Source organism: Musca vetustissima, unplaced genomic scaffold, assembly GCF_032173495.1.
Source record: "Musca vetustissima isolate MV318-11 ecotype Yass unplaced genomic scaffold, APGP_CSIRO_Mvet_v1 utg17926, whole genome shotgun sequence".
NCBI lineage: Eukaryota > Metazoa > Arthropoda > Insecta > Diptera > Muscidae > Musca > Musca vetustissima.
Window position 1 is genome coordinate 46,665 of NW_026874670.1, and position 16,022 is coordinate 62,686.

A 16,022-nucleotide genomic window follows, 5' to 3' on the forward strand; every position below is an offset into this window, starting at 1 on the left:
TTAAAAAAAATATCAGGAATTTTGATTACTTCTTGCATATAATATTAGTATGATCTCTATTGTGAATGAAAGAAAAAATTAATTAAAAAAGAAAAATAAAATATTTATTGTGATTGAAAAAATAGCAGTAATTTTGTTCTACTGCAGCTATTGTGAATTATTCAAAACAAAAAATTGGTTATTTTATTAAAAATATTTTTAAGTTTTTTTATTATTGTTGTTTTAAAATGATGTCTAATTTTTGGAAATAATAAGTCTATATTGTAATTTGTTAAAATTTTCTTTCGCAACGTCCTTCGAAATATGTATTTGAATAATAAATATTATTTGTCCATTGTGAATGATTGATTTTTTCCATTAAAAATTGCCAGAAATTTTTAGCACTTCTTGCAGCAAGAATAATATTGAATATCTATTGTGAATGAGAGATAAATCAAGCAAAATAATTTAATGATTTATTGTGATTGATTTTTTCCATAAAAAAATCTTCACGAAATTTAATAATTTCCGACATAAAACATAATTCGGCCTTCTATTGTGAATGAAAGAAATATCAAAATAAACAAATTAAAAAATAAACATCTTATTGTGATTGAAAAATATGTATATTTTTGCAATTAATTGATTTTTGTTGCAATTTATTAAAATTGCGTTTATCCTATTAGTTTTATTATTATTTGCCTATTGTGAATGAAAAGTGAATGAAAAAAATCCCAGCCACCCTATCATTTTTTTCATTAAAAATTGTCAGAAATTTTTAGCACTCCCTGCATCAAATATAATAACGAGGCTCGATTGTGAATGAGAGATACATAAATCAAAATAAATCAAGCAAAAGAATCAAATAATATATTGTGATTGATTTTTTCCATACAAATTTTTTACTAAATTCGATAATTTCCTGCACAAAACAATTGTCTTCTATTGTGAATGAAGGAAATATCAAAATGATTTATTGTGAATGATGTTTTCCGTACAATTTTTTTACAAAATTTGATCATTTCCGGCATAAAATATAATTATACCTTCAATTGTGAATGAAAGAAATATCAAAATAAACAAATTAAAAAATAAACATCTTATTGTGATTGAAAAAATAGCAGTGAAAATATAGATCGTTTGTTGTATTACAATTATTGTGATCATCTTATTTTGGTTCTCTTTTATTTTTAATTTGAAAATGTTTCATTTTTGCAAAAAAAAAAAAATCGTATATTGTGAATGAATAAAAAATTAAAATAAATCAATCAAAAATAACATCTGTGACTTAAAAAAATAGCACAGTGTCAACAACTAGCCATGATAAAAGTTATTTAGCACAGTGTCAACATCTAGCCATCAAAATAGATTTTTAGTACTTCCTATTTGGAATTATTGTGAATTAAGTGCATATTATGGGCCCTTAAATAGGCCATCCCTGGGACTATGGTTTTATTGTGAATTCGATTTTTAAAACACTATAGACAATATCAATAGCTTACATTTTTATTATAAATATAGATTACACAGTGCCTAGGAAAAAATATAGCCTGTTTCTTTCAAGCAATATTACACACACATGAAGCACTTGATTTTTTCTTTATTTTAAAATAATTAAAAAAAATATTCTTTACAATTTTTGTGTCTTTCAAAATAATAAAAATAAATAAAATTTGCACTTAGCATTTTGTTTTACATGGAGAAATGTATTAAAAAATCCTATAATTCATTAAAAAATCAAATATTTCTACTTACTTTCCAGTAAACGCTGTATCAAACTGTCCACGTTTAGATCAAAGTCAGCCATTGTGAATGATATTCTCTGATTGCAGTGTTGTGTTGATGCCGATGCTGCTGCTGTCGCTGCGACGCCGTTATTGTTGATTGATTATATTACGTTGATGTCACACTTGTTGTTGGTAACTCTTATGTTACTCTCTCACACTCTCTTGCTCTTTGTAAGTCACTTAACGGGGATTTGTTTTTGTTTATTTTTCTTTTATTATTTTTTGTGTTGTTGGGAAAAGGAACTTAATAAATTTAATTGTTTACGCCTTTTGGCAAAGATGAGATGCTGACGTAGTTTGGCTTGTTGTTGTTGCTATTATTTTAGCCGCATTACTTCACACTTTGTAGTGCACTCAGACGACACACATTACACACACACAGGCAAGCAACAACAATGATAACAACACACTCGTGTGTTACTTCTCTCTCTTTCTCTCACTAGTTCACTGAGAAAAATCACGTTAGAATTGTTGTTTTGTTTGCTGTTTTATGAACAGATATCTCTTGTTTAATTTTGCTTGTTTTTTATTATGTTTGTTCTTGTTTCACTTGAAATTTGTTTGGTTGGTTTCTTTCTAATTGGAAGTAATCAGAGTAGAAATTGTTTACAATTAGAATTTTTAAGTTTACTTGCGTTGTTATAAATTCTTCACATTAAAATCTGTAATAAGAAAGTGGTGGAAGAAAAAAAGGCACGATGAGCATTAATATTAAAATAATAATTGATACATTGAAGATAAAAACCACAACAAACAACAACAGGAGGGGATCATTCAAGAACGCGCGCGCATTTGTGGTTAATGGCGAGACTCTGCCAAGGAATATCGAATTTAAAAACTGTATTAAAGCACAGGCACGAGTCAGGAAGTGAGTAATCGAGATTTTTGTAAGAAATTGGATCCACTGAATATAAAATGGAATGGAAAATAGTGAAAATAGAGATTTCCTTAACAAGTAAACACCAAGGAAGAGAATTCTTGGGCGAAATGCAAATAAAAGGGAATGAATGTTTTTTGCTGATTCATTATGGAATGCTAATGTTCTTAGATTTTGCTGAGGAAAAAAGGAGTATAGAATGGAAAATATGTAAGTATTTACATAAAAAACTATAAACAAGCATTTTGAGGTTATTTCGAATTTTAGTTTACCATATTCTTGTTTTTTTTTGCAGCAATGTGGATGTTCGAAAGAGGAAAATTATTTTCTTTATTGAGGAACGTGGAATTATAAATAGGTATGTACATACATGATATATTGAATAGTGAATGTAAAACTAATTTAAGGTTATGTATATTTTTAGGACACAAAGGAACTCGACAATGGATATATGGGGATTCTTTTAAGGATCATGAAATTAAAAATCTGTATGTATGAACGAAATATCCCTAATGTAAGGGATGTAAAAATTGAGGTTATGTTTATTTGTTTAAGTTTTGCAACGTTTTTTTAAATAAGGAGGAGACAAACCGGATTCTAAACTAAAATCTACATTACCAGGCCCCCGATGTTGACATCTGTGGGTAAAAAGGTTTAAATTTCCGTCTGAAGGCCGGATTTTTTTACATCAGTCATAGGAGGAGCTAAAACATAAGGGTGCATTCGAATTTTTGGAAGACCATATGTAAGGAAGTATGAAAAATATTCAGTAAATTAAAAAAAATTAAATGAGGCATCCGAGTGAAGTGGTTGAACAATATACAACCTAGACAACAAATCGAAGAGTGTAGGTAAACAAAGCTAAGATTCCTTTATCTCGCTTCCACATATAACTACAATGAAAACCCCGTGAAACAGAGGCCTCGAGAAGAACTCTCAGTCAGCTGAATTGCTCCAGTGAGTGAGTTTCATTTTCCATTTTTCTTATTTCCGGAAATGATAATTTTAAATCTTTTCGCCCTATAAACTCTATATGTGATAATTAAGATATTTTCAGAACGATGTGATAAAAAACAAACTGTCTGTCCGTCAGCTAATCCAGATGCTAATTAAATTGTTTGTTTGTGAAAACAAAACAACAAATAATCGGATCAGCAAACAGAAGGAGGGTAGAACAGGGGCATCAAGGGGAGATATTCCGCTTAAAAAGCTGTTGTTTTCAATGGGACAACTCGGATACGACTCTTTGACTACTTGTTGGGGTGGCAGCCTCTGGTTAAAGTCTTACTTTGAGTCAATCCGGTACAGAGAAGCTAGTTGCTGTGAGATTGAAGGGGCTTCCATACCGTCAACCCTGACAAACTGTTCGAAAAGACTAACCCTCGTCCGTGTTTGAAACTTTGTAAACGGTTATTTTTGCCATGTTTAAATCTTAACAAAGCTTACGATCTGCTTGAAGTCTATTTCGGAGATCTGCTTGAAGTCTATTTCGGATAGATTATCATGTTCATATTTGCCGAACTGTCTGTTTTCTGCCACTCAGCGATGGACACCTACAGCGACTTCCAGGCGTCCGTTTCCAGGAGCCTCAGAGCACATCTATCAGGCTGGAATTTAACCAGAGAGTCCAGTATTTGGAGATTCAAGAATGCATTCAAGGCTGCTTGTGTTGTGCTTCTTAGCTCTCCGGTTATCAGGTATGACACTGGACCAACGAACCAGGTATGACACTGGACCAACGCGTAAAACTAAGCGATTATATATTACCTGTCCTGAGATTTGATGTAAATTTTGTTATTCCTAGTAGAAACCATAGTAGAAATAACCATCCTCTGGACTGTCTGGCTTTGTATACAGACGGATCCAAGATGGAAGAAAGTACATGGGCTATCGTCTACTGTGAAAGGCTAGGCCTGGAGTTTACCTACAAGCTGGATAGCAATTGTAGTGTTTTCCCAGCTGAAATCCTCATGATTTGGAAGGCAGCGGAATTGATAAAAAGACTGGATGCAGAGATCGTTGAACCGGTGACTATCTTTGTGGATAATCAAGCGGCTCTTAAAGCCATCAAATCCTGTTACATCAAATCTGTGGCCGTCCTCAAGTGTAGAACAGTTTTGGAAGAAGTTATGAACAGCTATCGGCTGTGTTTGATACCAGGACACCGTGACATCATTTGTAATAAAAGAGCAGACCAATTAGCTAGACAAGGATCTCAATCTACAGATCTAGCAATTAACGGGCTCAATCAAACCCCCTATATGTCATCTTCATCGGAACTTTGAGGCGTACTTCGACGAAAGAGCCTGTGAACTTTTGGGCTCAATCAAACCACCCATATGTTATCTTTATCGGAACTTTGAGGCGTTCTTCGACGAAAGAGCCTATGAACTTTTGGCACAACGAACCTAGGTGCAATGTGTCAAGATCTATTTGGCTGACTTTGTCCATCAAAGGACACACTCACTGTTGAACTTGAGCAAAGCTCAAGTAATATATCTTCTATCCGATCTCTATAGCCATCGATACTATCTCACACTTCCTTGTCAACTTCTCGTCTGTCTCCATCCCCCTTCTTTTCTCGCCCCCATAGATCTCTCCATATCTTTTTCTTTTCGTTGATGATCACAATGGACCTGACGGAATTTTGCAGCCACATAAGTGACTGTACATCCCCAAACCTAATCTAACCTAGCTCTTCAGTTATTAGGATCGAAGTCGATCGCTATACTGTATTCATTTTAGCCAGCAGTATCTTTTGGTTGACCCTTGCCACCAGACAAGGCATCCATATGTAAGAATGGGGAGTACGACCGTCACATATAGCCATTGTATGATCTCTGGGATTTAGTCCGCAACTCTTACCTACAGAGTTCTTGCAGGAATAGATTGATATTGGTCCTTTCATAGTGCGTTCCTCAACATTCCTTTTTTAAGTTAATTTGTGGTCACAGATTGTACCAAGGAGGCCTTCATTACATAGAAAAAATTTTTTGATGCTCCCTAGGCATATTCCGCCCCTCAAAATCTCCATTTCTTTCATAAGAAGAAGGGGCCTTCAAAATCTCTATTTCTTCCATCAACCATGCCATTTGTTTATTGTGAATTATGTGTAAAAAACCGCGGGATAGTGTAAACAGTGCCGCGTCGCGCCGCATATTTCGGAAAAAAATAAAACCAGAATTTTGTTCAGATGCTGCTCAAAAAAAATCCATTCTCGACTGGTCACAGCACGCTCATCTCCAATGTTATTGTTGTTGTTTTTATCTTTAGTTGGATGCTTTTTTTCACTTATTGTTCTCATTATTTTTTTCTTATTGGTTTTTTTATTTTTTGGTGGGGTAATTGGAATCTTCTCCTTTTTGTGCTGTATAAGTGAATCACTTTTTTTGGCTTGTTGGTGTTTTCGTTGTTTTTGTTATTTCTCCACCCGACGATGATGATCAGCAACATAAAAAACACTACCGAAACAAATGAAATACACCAGAAGAAGAAGACGGATAAGAAGAAGAAAATTTGAAACACAACACACGGAAAAAAATAACAAAACACGCACACCACAAATCCAATTAGTTTCTATCGGCGTAAAAAATGAACGACAGATAAAACAAAAACAACAAAACAAACAGACACACAACACAAACACGCACACACACATACGCGAGAAAGAAGAGAAATATACAAAAATAACCCAATAAACTACAAAAACAAGAACAAAAAAATAGATGATGATTTTGCAGCAGCAGCAGGGTGTGGAGGAATTTTATTCTTAACAATGGTCAGGCGAGGCCGCCAAGGGCTTTAAACTTTTTTTCCAATTCAGGAAATTCACAATTTTTAAAAAATAAAAATATTTGTCACAATGAAAAAACACATTTTCTTTTGCGCAAAATTTTTCATGCTTTCTTTTTTTCGGTGTTTGTCTTCACTTTTTGCAACACACACATTTCATTTTTTTTGCACATTTTCACATCTTTCTCAATTAGCCACCACAATTTTTTGTATATCAATCAATTCATTTATTTCATATAAATTCCTCTATTTAGTTTTAATATTCCATTATTATTAGCTTTACTTTTTTCTTTTCTTAATTCCAAAAATATTTTGATTGTATCACCGTCGTCGTCCGTACGTTTGATTTTTTTCGTCCGTGCTTGCTCGCTCACTCGCTTCACCGTATGTGTTGTTTTTCTTTTAGTATTTTTTTGCTTTGCTTTTTTTTTCTTTTTTTTATTCAACTTCTCGCTTACCGATAAAACCAGAAAATCGAACCAATCACAATGAACGCATTTTTTTGACTGCCTTCTGTTGAATGTTGCTGCCAGCGCTCAAAGCTCTCTCAACATGTTGCCAAAACACTCTAGTGATTGTTAGCTCCCTTATGTCTGTTGATTCTTATTTGAATAGCAGTGTTGTCTTTCGACCTATAGAGCCCTATGTGGTTGTTAATGAAGTGACAGGCTGACACAATGAATTGTAAAGGTAAACGTGAAAGATTTTGTTGAAAATAAACGCATTTCCTAGCAATAAAAACGAACTTTCCTATAAAACAGCTGTTTGGGAGAGAACAATTTACTATATTATAGTCATATCATTTAGAGAAAATTTACATTTGATATTTATAAATGTCAAACGTTAAAAAAAATACAAGGTAGCATAACTTGAGATTAATAACAGGGTGACACAATGAATTGTAAAGGTAAAGGTGACGGATTTTGTTGAAAATAAACGTATTTTCTGGTAATAAAATCGAACTTTAATATAAAATAGCTATTTGAGAGAGTATAATTTACTTCATTATTGAGAAATTTCATTACAGAGATTTTATTTGGGGAGAAAATTTACATTTGTTATTTATAAAGTCAAACGTTAAAAAAAAATACAAGGTATGATAACTTGAGGTGAATGACAGGGTGACACATTAAATTCTAAAGGTAAATGTGAAGGGTTTTGTTGAAAATAAATAATTTTCCTTTTTTTTAAATCGAATGTTTCTAACAAAAATAATCAATATCTATATACGTTTCGGTGTAGCTACCGTATAAGGGAACCGACCCATTTTCGTTATTTTGACACATTTTCGTTATTTTGGCATCCTCCCACCGATGTCACTGAAATTTCATATAAAGGGTTCTTGAACGCAGACAAACATATAAAAGTATCAATATAGGCCCATTTTCTGACATAGCCTCCATATAACGGTAGCGCCATATTGTCAGTATTTTTATGGTTTCAGTCGCATTTTTTTATTGAGGTTGCTATTATTTGGTATTCAGGTATATTTGAGGGTAAAACATTAGAGGCTATTGGCCCAAGCTTCACATAAAGGACACGATTTATTGTCGGATGTTTTTAATCAAAGGTTTCTGTGTTGACATAGCTTCCATATAAATGCCCCAATATTTTTAAGGCTTTAAACGAAATTTACGCTGAAGTTCCTGTAATTTGATAATCAGGGATTTTTTGGGAGAGCGAAAAAACATATATTTAGACAATTTTTGATATCAATCAATGTTTTGATATAGCCTCCATAAAAAGATGGCGCCCAATTTTAGGTACTATTAATATTAATATATACTAATAACAAAAAGGTTTAAGTGAGTATAATTTGGCCGTATATAGGATTTATCGTTAATAAAAAAATTATTTATATAAAATATTCAATATTAGTCCCAATTTATATTAGGCGAGTTTAATTGCGACAAGTCTTTGTTTGAAGGAGAGAGAGGGGCAAGGGGAATTGTTCGTATCGGCAATTTTCTGGCAATTCGTTTTGTGAATTTTGTTTGTAGTGTCAACAATTTGAAATACCAATCCAGAACATTGTCAAAAAAAATATTTTTGAAATCGAATTGCCCTGTATAGACCCGAAGACGAATGAAGCAAGTTTAAAAGAGAACGGTTTTGAATTAGATCCACTTTGATATATATCGTTAATTTTTCCGTATATTGAAGTTCCTACCCCAGTTTTCCCAAAACCGAGCGTTTACAACCTAATTCCACATAATGCAATAAGATAGTCTCAAATTAAGGTCCCGACCGATTTAAGGGTTTTTGAATTCATACCAAGTGTTGGAGGGTACATCTTCCGGTCGGTTGAAATTAAAGACGCATTTTAACAGTCGAAATCGTTTATAACGACATATCGGATTTAAACGACTCTTTCCAAAAGTCCCGAGAAATATTTTACCATTTATTTGATACCGTTTATAATAACATATTGCTTATAGCGACCAATTTCGGCGGTCTCTTGACAGCACATATGTAAAATACGTATCGTGTAAAAGCATCATAGGCAATTTCGGCTGTACTTGTTTTTAACCCTTTCAGTGCCAAAGAAAAATTTTGTCGAAATAAAAATCTAACATTTTGTATTTAAAATCATATAAAGGGACATAGTTTAGAAAAAATAGCAATTGTCATTTTAATCCTAGGTCAGTTTCGTCTGTTTTCCAGCAAAAACAAAAACATCAATAGTAACGGTACATAGGATAACCAAAGAAAGAGAGTACTTTTAAATATCGAATATATTCGAAAAAAAAAAACACAGAAAGGGTTAAGGATGTTTTATTTTTCCATACAAACAGTATTAAGTATGTAAAATTATATTTTTCGGAAACGCAGTAGGATACAGCTCCTCCAACTAGTTCTAGGACCATATATCATGCGTAGACATAGTCTAAAAAATATTTAAAAACGGCTTCAGCTTTACTAAGTTGATATTCGTGACTTGTTAGGTTATCCGTATACGTCTATTTTGAATCTACAGAGCCCTATTGTCATTGACAAATAATCCTATTTCGCATCTATATAGCCCTATTGTCATTCATGGAATAATACTATTTCGCATCTATAGACACCTATTGTTAATAACGTTGTTATTTATCATTATTGTGGCCATAAACAAATGAAATAATCATTAAATTTTTTCCAATGGGAAATTATATGGTCCAATTTCTCCCTCTCTCTTTTCTCTTTATTATAAAATTCGTTTTTTTAGCAAAACTTTTAACGTTTGGCAACAGATTTGCATTCATTTGTAACATGGCAACCCTATAAACATATGGTTGTCATAACGGCCATAACTGACACTTAAATAAACAGAAAATATATATTTTTCGATTTTCTCTACAAATATATTTAAATATTTTTATTAAAATTTAATAAAAGCTAATAAAAAATGCCCCGCCTAAAGCCCACCACCAAAGTAGATGTGATTGGAAATTTGGATTTAAGCCCAGAGAAGGCTGTTGGCGATTACATAGAATCCAAACAGCAAAAGGCGTTTTTTATGTGAGATTTAAAAATTGAATTATAGATAAGAAAAATGCAATTAATTAATTTCCACTTCTTAGAAAACCTCCCAATTGGGATTCGGCCGGTGATTCCATTGAATTGCTCTATATACGCAATGAACGTGAACATGCCGCCATGATGCGTCTGCAAGAGGAAATGTTGGAAAATGCCAAGACCCAATCTGCGGGAAATGCTGCCCGTATACGCAAACTGTATAAAATTCATGCAAATTTACGTAAACGTTTCATTGAGGTCAATAATTTTATTAAGGATTGTGGTGATAAGAAGCGCATGGCCGAAAAGAAAGTGGCCGAGGAGACGGCAATGCATGAAGAATTAAAGGAACAGATTGCCAAGTACAAGACGAGTATTGAGGAATTGAGTAAGGATAGATTTTGAAATAAGTGATTGACTGGAAATGTTTTTGAAGGAAATCAGAATTTTTCAATGATCGACCAGTTTGGAAACGAGAAATTCGTCTTCAACGTCATGTTTTGTATGGCCAATAAACAATAGCAACTTTTAAACAAGTATTGGGGCGCTATCTTGAAACTTGGGCCAATATATACTAGGGGGATTTTTTTACTCTATGAGAAAATTAAATATATAATGACACAATATCAAAATTTGGACAAATCAGAAATACTATAAAGTTAACCATTGCTGTCTACACACCCGATTTGTTAGCGGTATTTTTATGAACAAATATTACATTTACAAATTTCTTTTGTTCGTGGACCCATAGTTAAATTTGGTATGGAATATTTTTTCCATTGACATCAAATCCCTAAATTGGGGTTTTGAAGAAGATATTTGCAAAATTAAAAAAATACTATGAAATTAATCCACAAAAATGCTATTCCTCTGCATACACAATTTGTTAACGGGTTTTTTATGGACAAATATTAAATTAATAGCTTGACTTTGTTCTGGGACATATAGTGAAATTTTCTGTAGAAAATTTCTTCCATTGGTATCAACCTCCTAAGATGGAGTTTTCATGGAATTTTCGACCTAACCTCAAAAACATTGTGTAATTCACTATATCAAATTATAACCTCAAATTGCGAGGGATTTTTCAGTGGTGTGTATTACATTTACATATATCCTTTGTTCGGGGACCCTTAGTGAAATTTAGTAAAGAACATTTTTTCCATTGACATCGAACCTGTAAATTGGAGTTTTGAGGAAGATTTTGGATAAATTGAATAATACCATGAAATTAAAATTAAAAATGGCACTCTGACGGGATTTTTATGTAGAAATATTGGGTTAATAGATTGGCTTTGATAAATATTAAACTAATATTCTGGGACATATAGTGAAATTTTCTGAAGAATATTTCGTCCATTGGTATCAACCTCCTAAGATGGAGTTTTCATGGAATTTTTGACCTAACCTCAAAAATATTGTGTAATGCACTAAATCAAATTATAACCTCAAATTCCAAGGTGTTTTTCAGTGATGTGTATTGCATCTACAAATATCTTTTGTTCGGGGACCCATAGTGAAATTTGGTGTAGAACATGTAGAACATTCCATTGACATCAAATCCCAAAATTGGAGTTTTGAGGAAGATTTCTGTGAAATTAAAAAATACTAAAAAATTAACTTTCATATATGCCTCTCATCTACATACATAATTCAAAACTAAACTTTGTAATTGTTTTATATTTTCCCAGCCCATTTCCGTGATGTCTTAAAGGCCACTGTCAAAGAATTTGAACCCTACGAAAAGGTTCTGGAAGAAGTTGTTGAAAAATCCGATATTTTTGAATCGGTCAAGGATTGTATGGATAGATGTGATGCCCTAAGTAAGTTTCATGACCAATTTCCTACTCTACCCCCGATTTATATTTCCCATTACACCCTCCTAGTGCTCGCCCAGGTGGAAATATCCCGTTTGGAACAGGAAAAACTTCAGGAAATCGAAGAAATGCGCCAACGCATGGTCAAGCTAACCAATGAGGCGGCCCTAACGGTTTTGGGGTTGAAAAACGATCTAGCCGAATTGGAAAGATCCTATAATCAGGCTCGTGCCGAATGTTCCAAATGGGAAAAGATAATGGCCAATGCCAAAGACACTGTGGCCACTCATGATTTGAATAAGGATCGTGCCTTGGATGGCATACATTATATGTATCGTCTGCTGTGCAAAAGGAGAAGTACTTGGGATTTTGTTTTTCTAATATTTTTAAAAATAATTTTTAATATTTTGAATACAAATATTTTTTTATTGCAGACATGGATCCCCTTTATCAACGCAATGAAATTGAAAAACAATTGGATTATATTAAAGATGAAATAGAGTTATTAATTGAGGTGAACAAAGAATGTGCGAAACAGCAGGATAAATGGAAAACTTCGGCAGCAACAACTACAAAATCAGAGAAGAAAAGTGTGAAGAAATCGAAATAAATGCATGCAATGGCAAAATTAGAAATAAAAAAATTCTGAATAATAGGTCTAATGAACCTTGAACTATTTGCGTTACTAAATTCACGCCGAGAGAACTGATAGTCCTTGAAATATTTGCTTTAATAAACCCGCGCCTTGAGAGATAATTATCCTTGAAATATTTGCTTTAATAAATCCATTAGGTGTTAAAAAATATCTTTTAAAAAATCCTCGCCTAGTGGACTACTTGAAAAATATTTAAAAAATAAAAATAATAATTAAACAATTATTAAATTTTAATTAATACAATTTTTATTTATTTTTTTTATTGTTATTAATATATTATTTATGTTTGTCGTTTATTTTTTTTTTTCATTGAATTAAGTTATTTTTTATGAGGACTTCTAGTGGAATATTTCAATTAAATTATGTAAATATTTCCCCTTTTGTAGGTTTTGTATTTTTTTTAATGTATTAAATAAATTACAATTTGTATTTGGTTATACATTTTAATTAAAATTAATAATGTTATTAGGTTTGTCTGTTATTTATTTGTTTTTTTTTTTTTTTGGAATAATAATGTGTCGGTTTGTATCTGTTGGCTGTCTTCCATTTTTGGTATATTGTGCATAAAATTTTTTTGAACTGTTGGAACAATTGTTAATTTATTTTTTCTTTTTAGTAGAGTTTCAAATCAAAATTTGTATACATTGTTTTATTTTAATACTCCAATGTAAATTTATATCAATGTAGGTTATATATAGCAGTATTTAACACGATCATCAGACATAGAAGGTGGAATAAATTTTTGAACTTAGGCGTTGACTTTAGTATTGCCAAAGAACAAGCCATGTCGTGGTAATATTTTTGGCAACACTAAAACTTCCCTCGATGTCAGATGATTTATGAAAAAAACAATTTAAAACATATTTTAGGTATGTAATCTGAATGGTGCTAAATATCCTCTTCAAACATTATGGGCGTAATTATCGATCTTATTAATGGTGATGATGATGCTGCTGATTTCTAGAACTTTCGGAAGCAATTATTTATTGACCACAATTCCGACTTCTTCCTCATGAAAGAAAACGCTTCCTCGTTGTTGCATGTGTATACAGCTTTCCAGAACCGAACAAAAAAATATGTATATGAACTCTGATGATGATCAACAATACTATTTTGTGTCTAGATTTAGAATGATTATTTATATCTAGAAGAGATGAGAAGAAGAAAAGATATTTATGAATATGAAATATAGATTTTGGAAAAAAATAAAATATATTAAATTTTAATGGCTTGATTATGCAAAAATGTATTGTTTTTGATATAAAATATTCAAAATATATGGAAAGAAAAAATGAATTTGAAAGGTATTAAACAGCTGACTGTTAAAACAGCTGATCGAATTTGGATGTTGGCAACTCAAATGAACATCGAAAGGTATCAAAACCTCACCACCTGGCCAACATAATCAAGCCATTAAATTGTGAAAATTATTGTGCAGTGTAAATTTGTGTTTGAATTATGTGATGAGATTCCAATTTTTATGGGCGTTTTGATAGATAATCTTTTGCGTACGCACACATATATACAATTATTACAAAAAAATAAATCATACTCACATTCTCTTAAAAACGATTTTCCAAAAAAACGAAACGAGGGATCGAAAACAAAAATAGATTTTAAACAAGTAAATACATTGTTAAGTTCGGCTGGACCGAAATTTTTATATTCCTCACCACTGCTTTACGGCTACTTAAATACCTATTTCTATAAAGTGTAAGCCTTCTGGAGTACTCGGCGTTTTAAAAACGTAATTAAGTCCGGCCGGACAGACTATTTGTATATATATATGTATATATGCAATACACCCCAATAAATGGTGTTCTTTTATTGGTGTGTATTGCATTTACAGATATCTTTTGTTCGGGAAGCCATAGTGGAATTTGGTATAGAATATTTTTTCCCTTTACATCGAATCCCTAAATTGAGGTTTTGAGGAAGATTTAGGCAAAATTGGAAAATAATTGGGGACCCATATTGAAATTTGGTATAGAACCATTTTTCCATTGACATCAAACCCCCAAATTGCGGTTTTGAGGAACATTTTCTTGAAATTGAGAAATACTACGTAATTAACCTTAAAAAATTACACTACTCTACATTCACAATTTGTTAACGGTATTTTTATGATCAAATATTACATTTACAAATTTTTAAGTTTGGGGGTCCATATTGAAATTCGGTATAGAACATTTTCTCCATTTACATCAAGCTAAATTGCGGTTTTGAGGACAATTTTGGCAAATTTGAAAAATACTAAGAAATTAAACCTAAAAATGCCACTGCTCTATATCAGCAATTAGTTAACCGCATTTTTACATACTAATATTAAATTAACAGCTTAACTTTATTCTGAGACACAACTTGAAATTTCCTGTAGAATATTTCTTCCATTGGTATCAAATTTCTAAGATGAAGTTTTCAAGGAATTTTCGGCCTAAACTCAAAAACATTGTGTAATTCACCAAAACAAATTATAACCTCAAACTGCAAAGGTATGTATTGCATTTACAGATATATTTTGTTCGGGGACCCATAGTGAAATTTTGTATAGAATATTTTTTTTTTATTGACATCAAACCCCTAAATTGGAGTTTTGAGGAAGATTTTTGCAAAATTGAAACATACTATGAAAATAACCTTAAAAAATCCTCTCATCTACATACACAATTTATTAACGTTATTTTTATGCCCAAATACTACCCTAATAGCTTGGCTTTGTTCTGGGACATATAGTGAATTTTTCTGTAGAAAATTTCCTCCACTGGCATCAACTTCCAAAAATTGATTTTTCTGGAAGATTTCGGCCTAACCTCAAAAACATTGTGTAATTCACTAAATCAAATTAACATAACCTAAAATTGCCAGGGAGTTTTCAGGGGTGTTTATTGAATTTACAGATATCTTTTGTTCGGAGACCCATAGTGAATTTTGGTATACAAAATTTGTTCCATTCACATCGAATCTCTAAATTGGAGTTTTGAGGAAGAATTTAGCGAAATTGAAAAATACCATAAAATTAACCTTAAAAATGTCACTCCTTTACATACACAATTTGTTAACGGTATTATTATGCACAAATATTACATTAATAGTTTGGCTTTGTTCTGAGACACAAGTTGAATATTCCTGTACAATATTTCTTCCATTGGTATCAACCTCCTGAGATGGAGTTTTCAAGGAATTTTCGGCCTAAACTCAAAGACATTGAGTAATTCACTAAATGAAATTATAACCTCAAATTGCAAGGTATTTTTCAGTGGTGTGTATTGCATTTACAGATATCTTTTGTTCGGGGACCTATAACGAAATTTTGTGTAGAACATTCTTTCCATTGACATCAAATCCCTAAACTGGCGTTTTGATTAAAATTTTAGCGAAATTGAAAAATACCATGAAATTAACCTTAAAAATTTCACTCCTTTACATACACAATTTGTTAACGGTATTTTTATGCACAAATATTATTCTTATAGCTTAGCTTTGTTCAGGGACATAGAGTGAATTTTTCTGTAGAATAGTTCTTTAATTGGTATCAACCTCCTAAGACGGAGTTTTCAAGGAATTTTGGGCCTAAACACAAATATCCACCTTCCTATTACAAATTTTATAGGGGAAATATT

At 32.0% G+C, this 16,022-nt stretch overlaps 1 protein-coding gene across 1 annotated transcript; it reads left to right on the top strand.

The window, feature by feature from the left end:
* The first annotated feature begins 9,823 nt into the window (after window positions 1–9,823).
* LOC133335763 (coiled-coil domain-containing protein 42 like-2-like) lies at window positions 9,824–12,357 on the top strand. Its single transcript, XM_061544064.1, has 5 exons — window positions 9,824–9,936; window positions 9,999–10,321; window positions 11,622–11,753; window positions 11,817–12,104; window positions 12,182–12,357. Exons 1-5 carry the CDS (start codon window positions 9,824–9,826, stop codon window positions 12,355–12,357), a joined length of 1,032 nt encoding a protein of 343 aa, XP_061400048.1.
* Window positions 12,358–16,022: the final 3,665 nt, after the last annotated feature.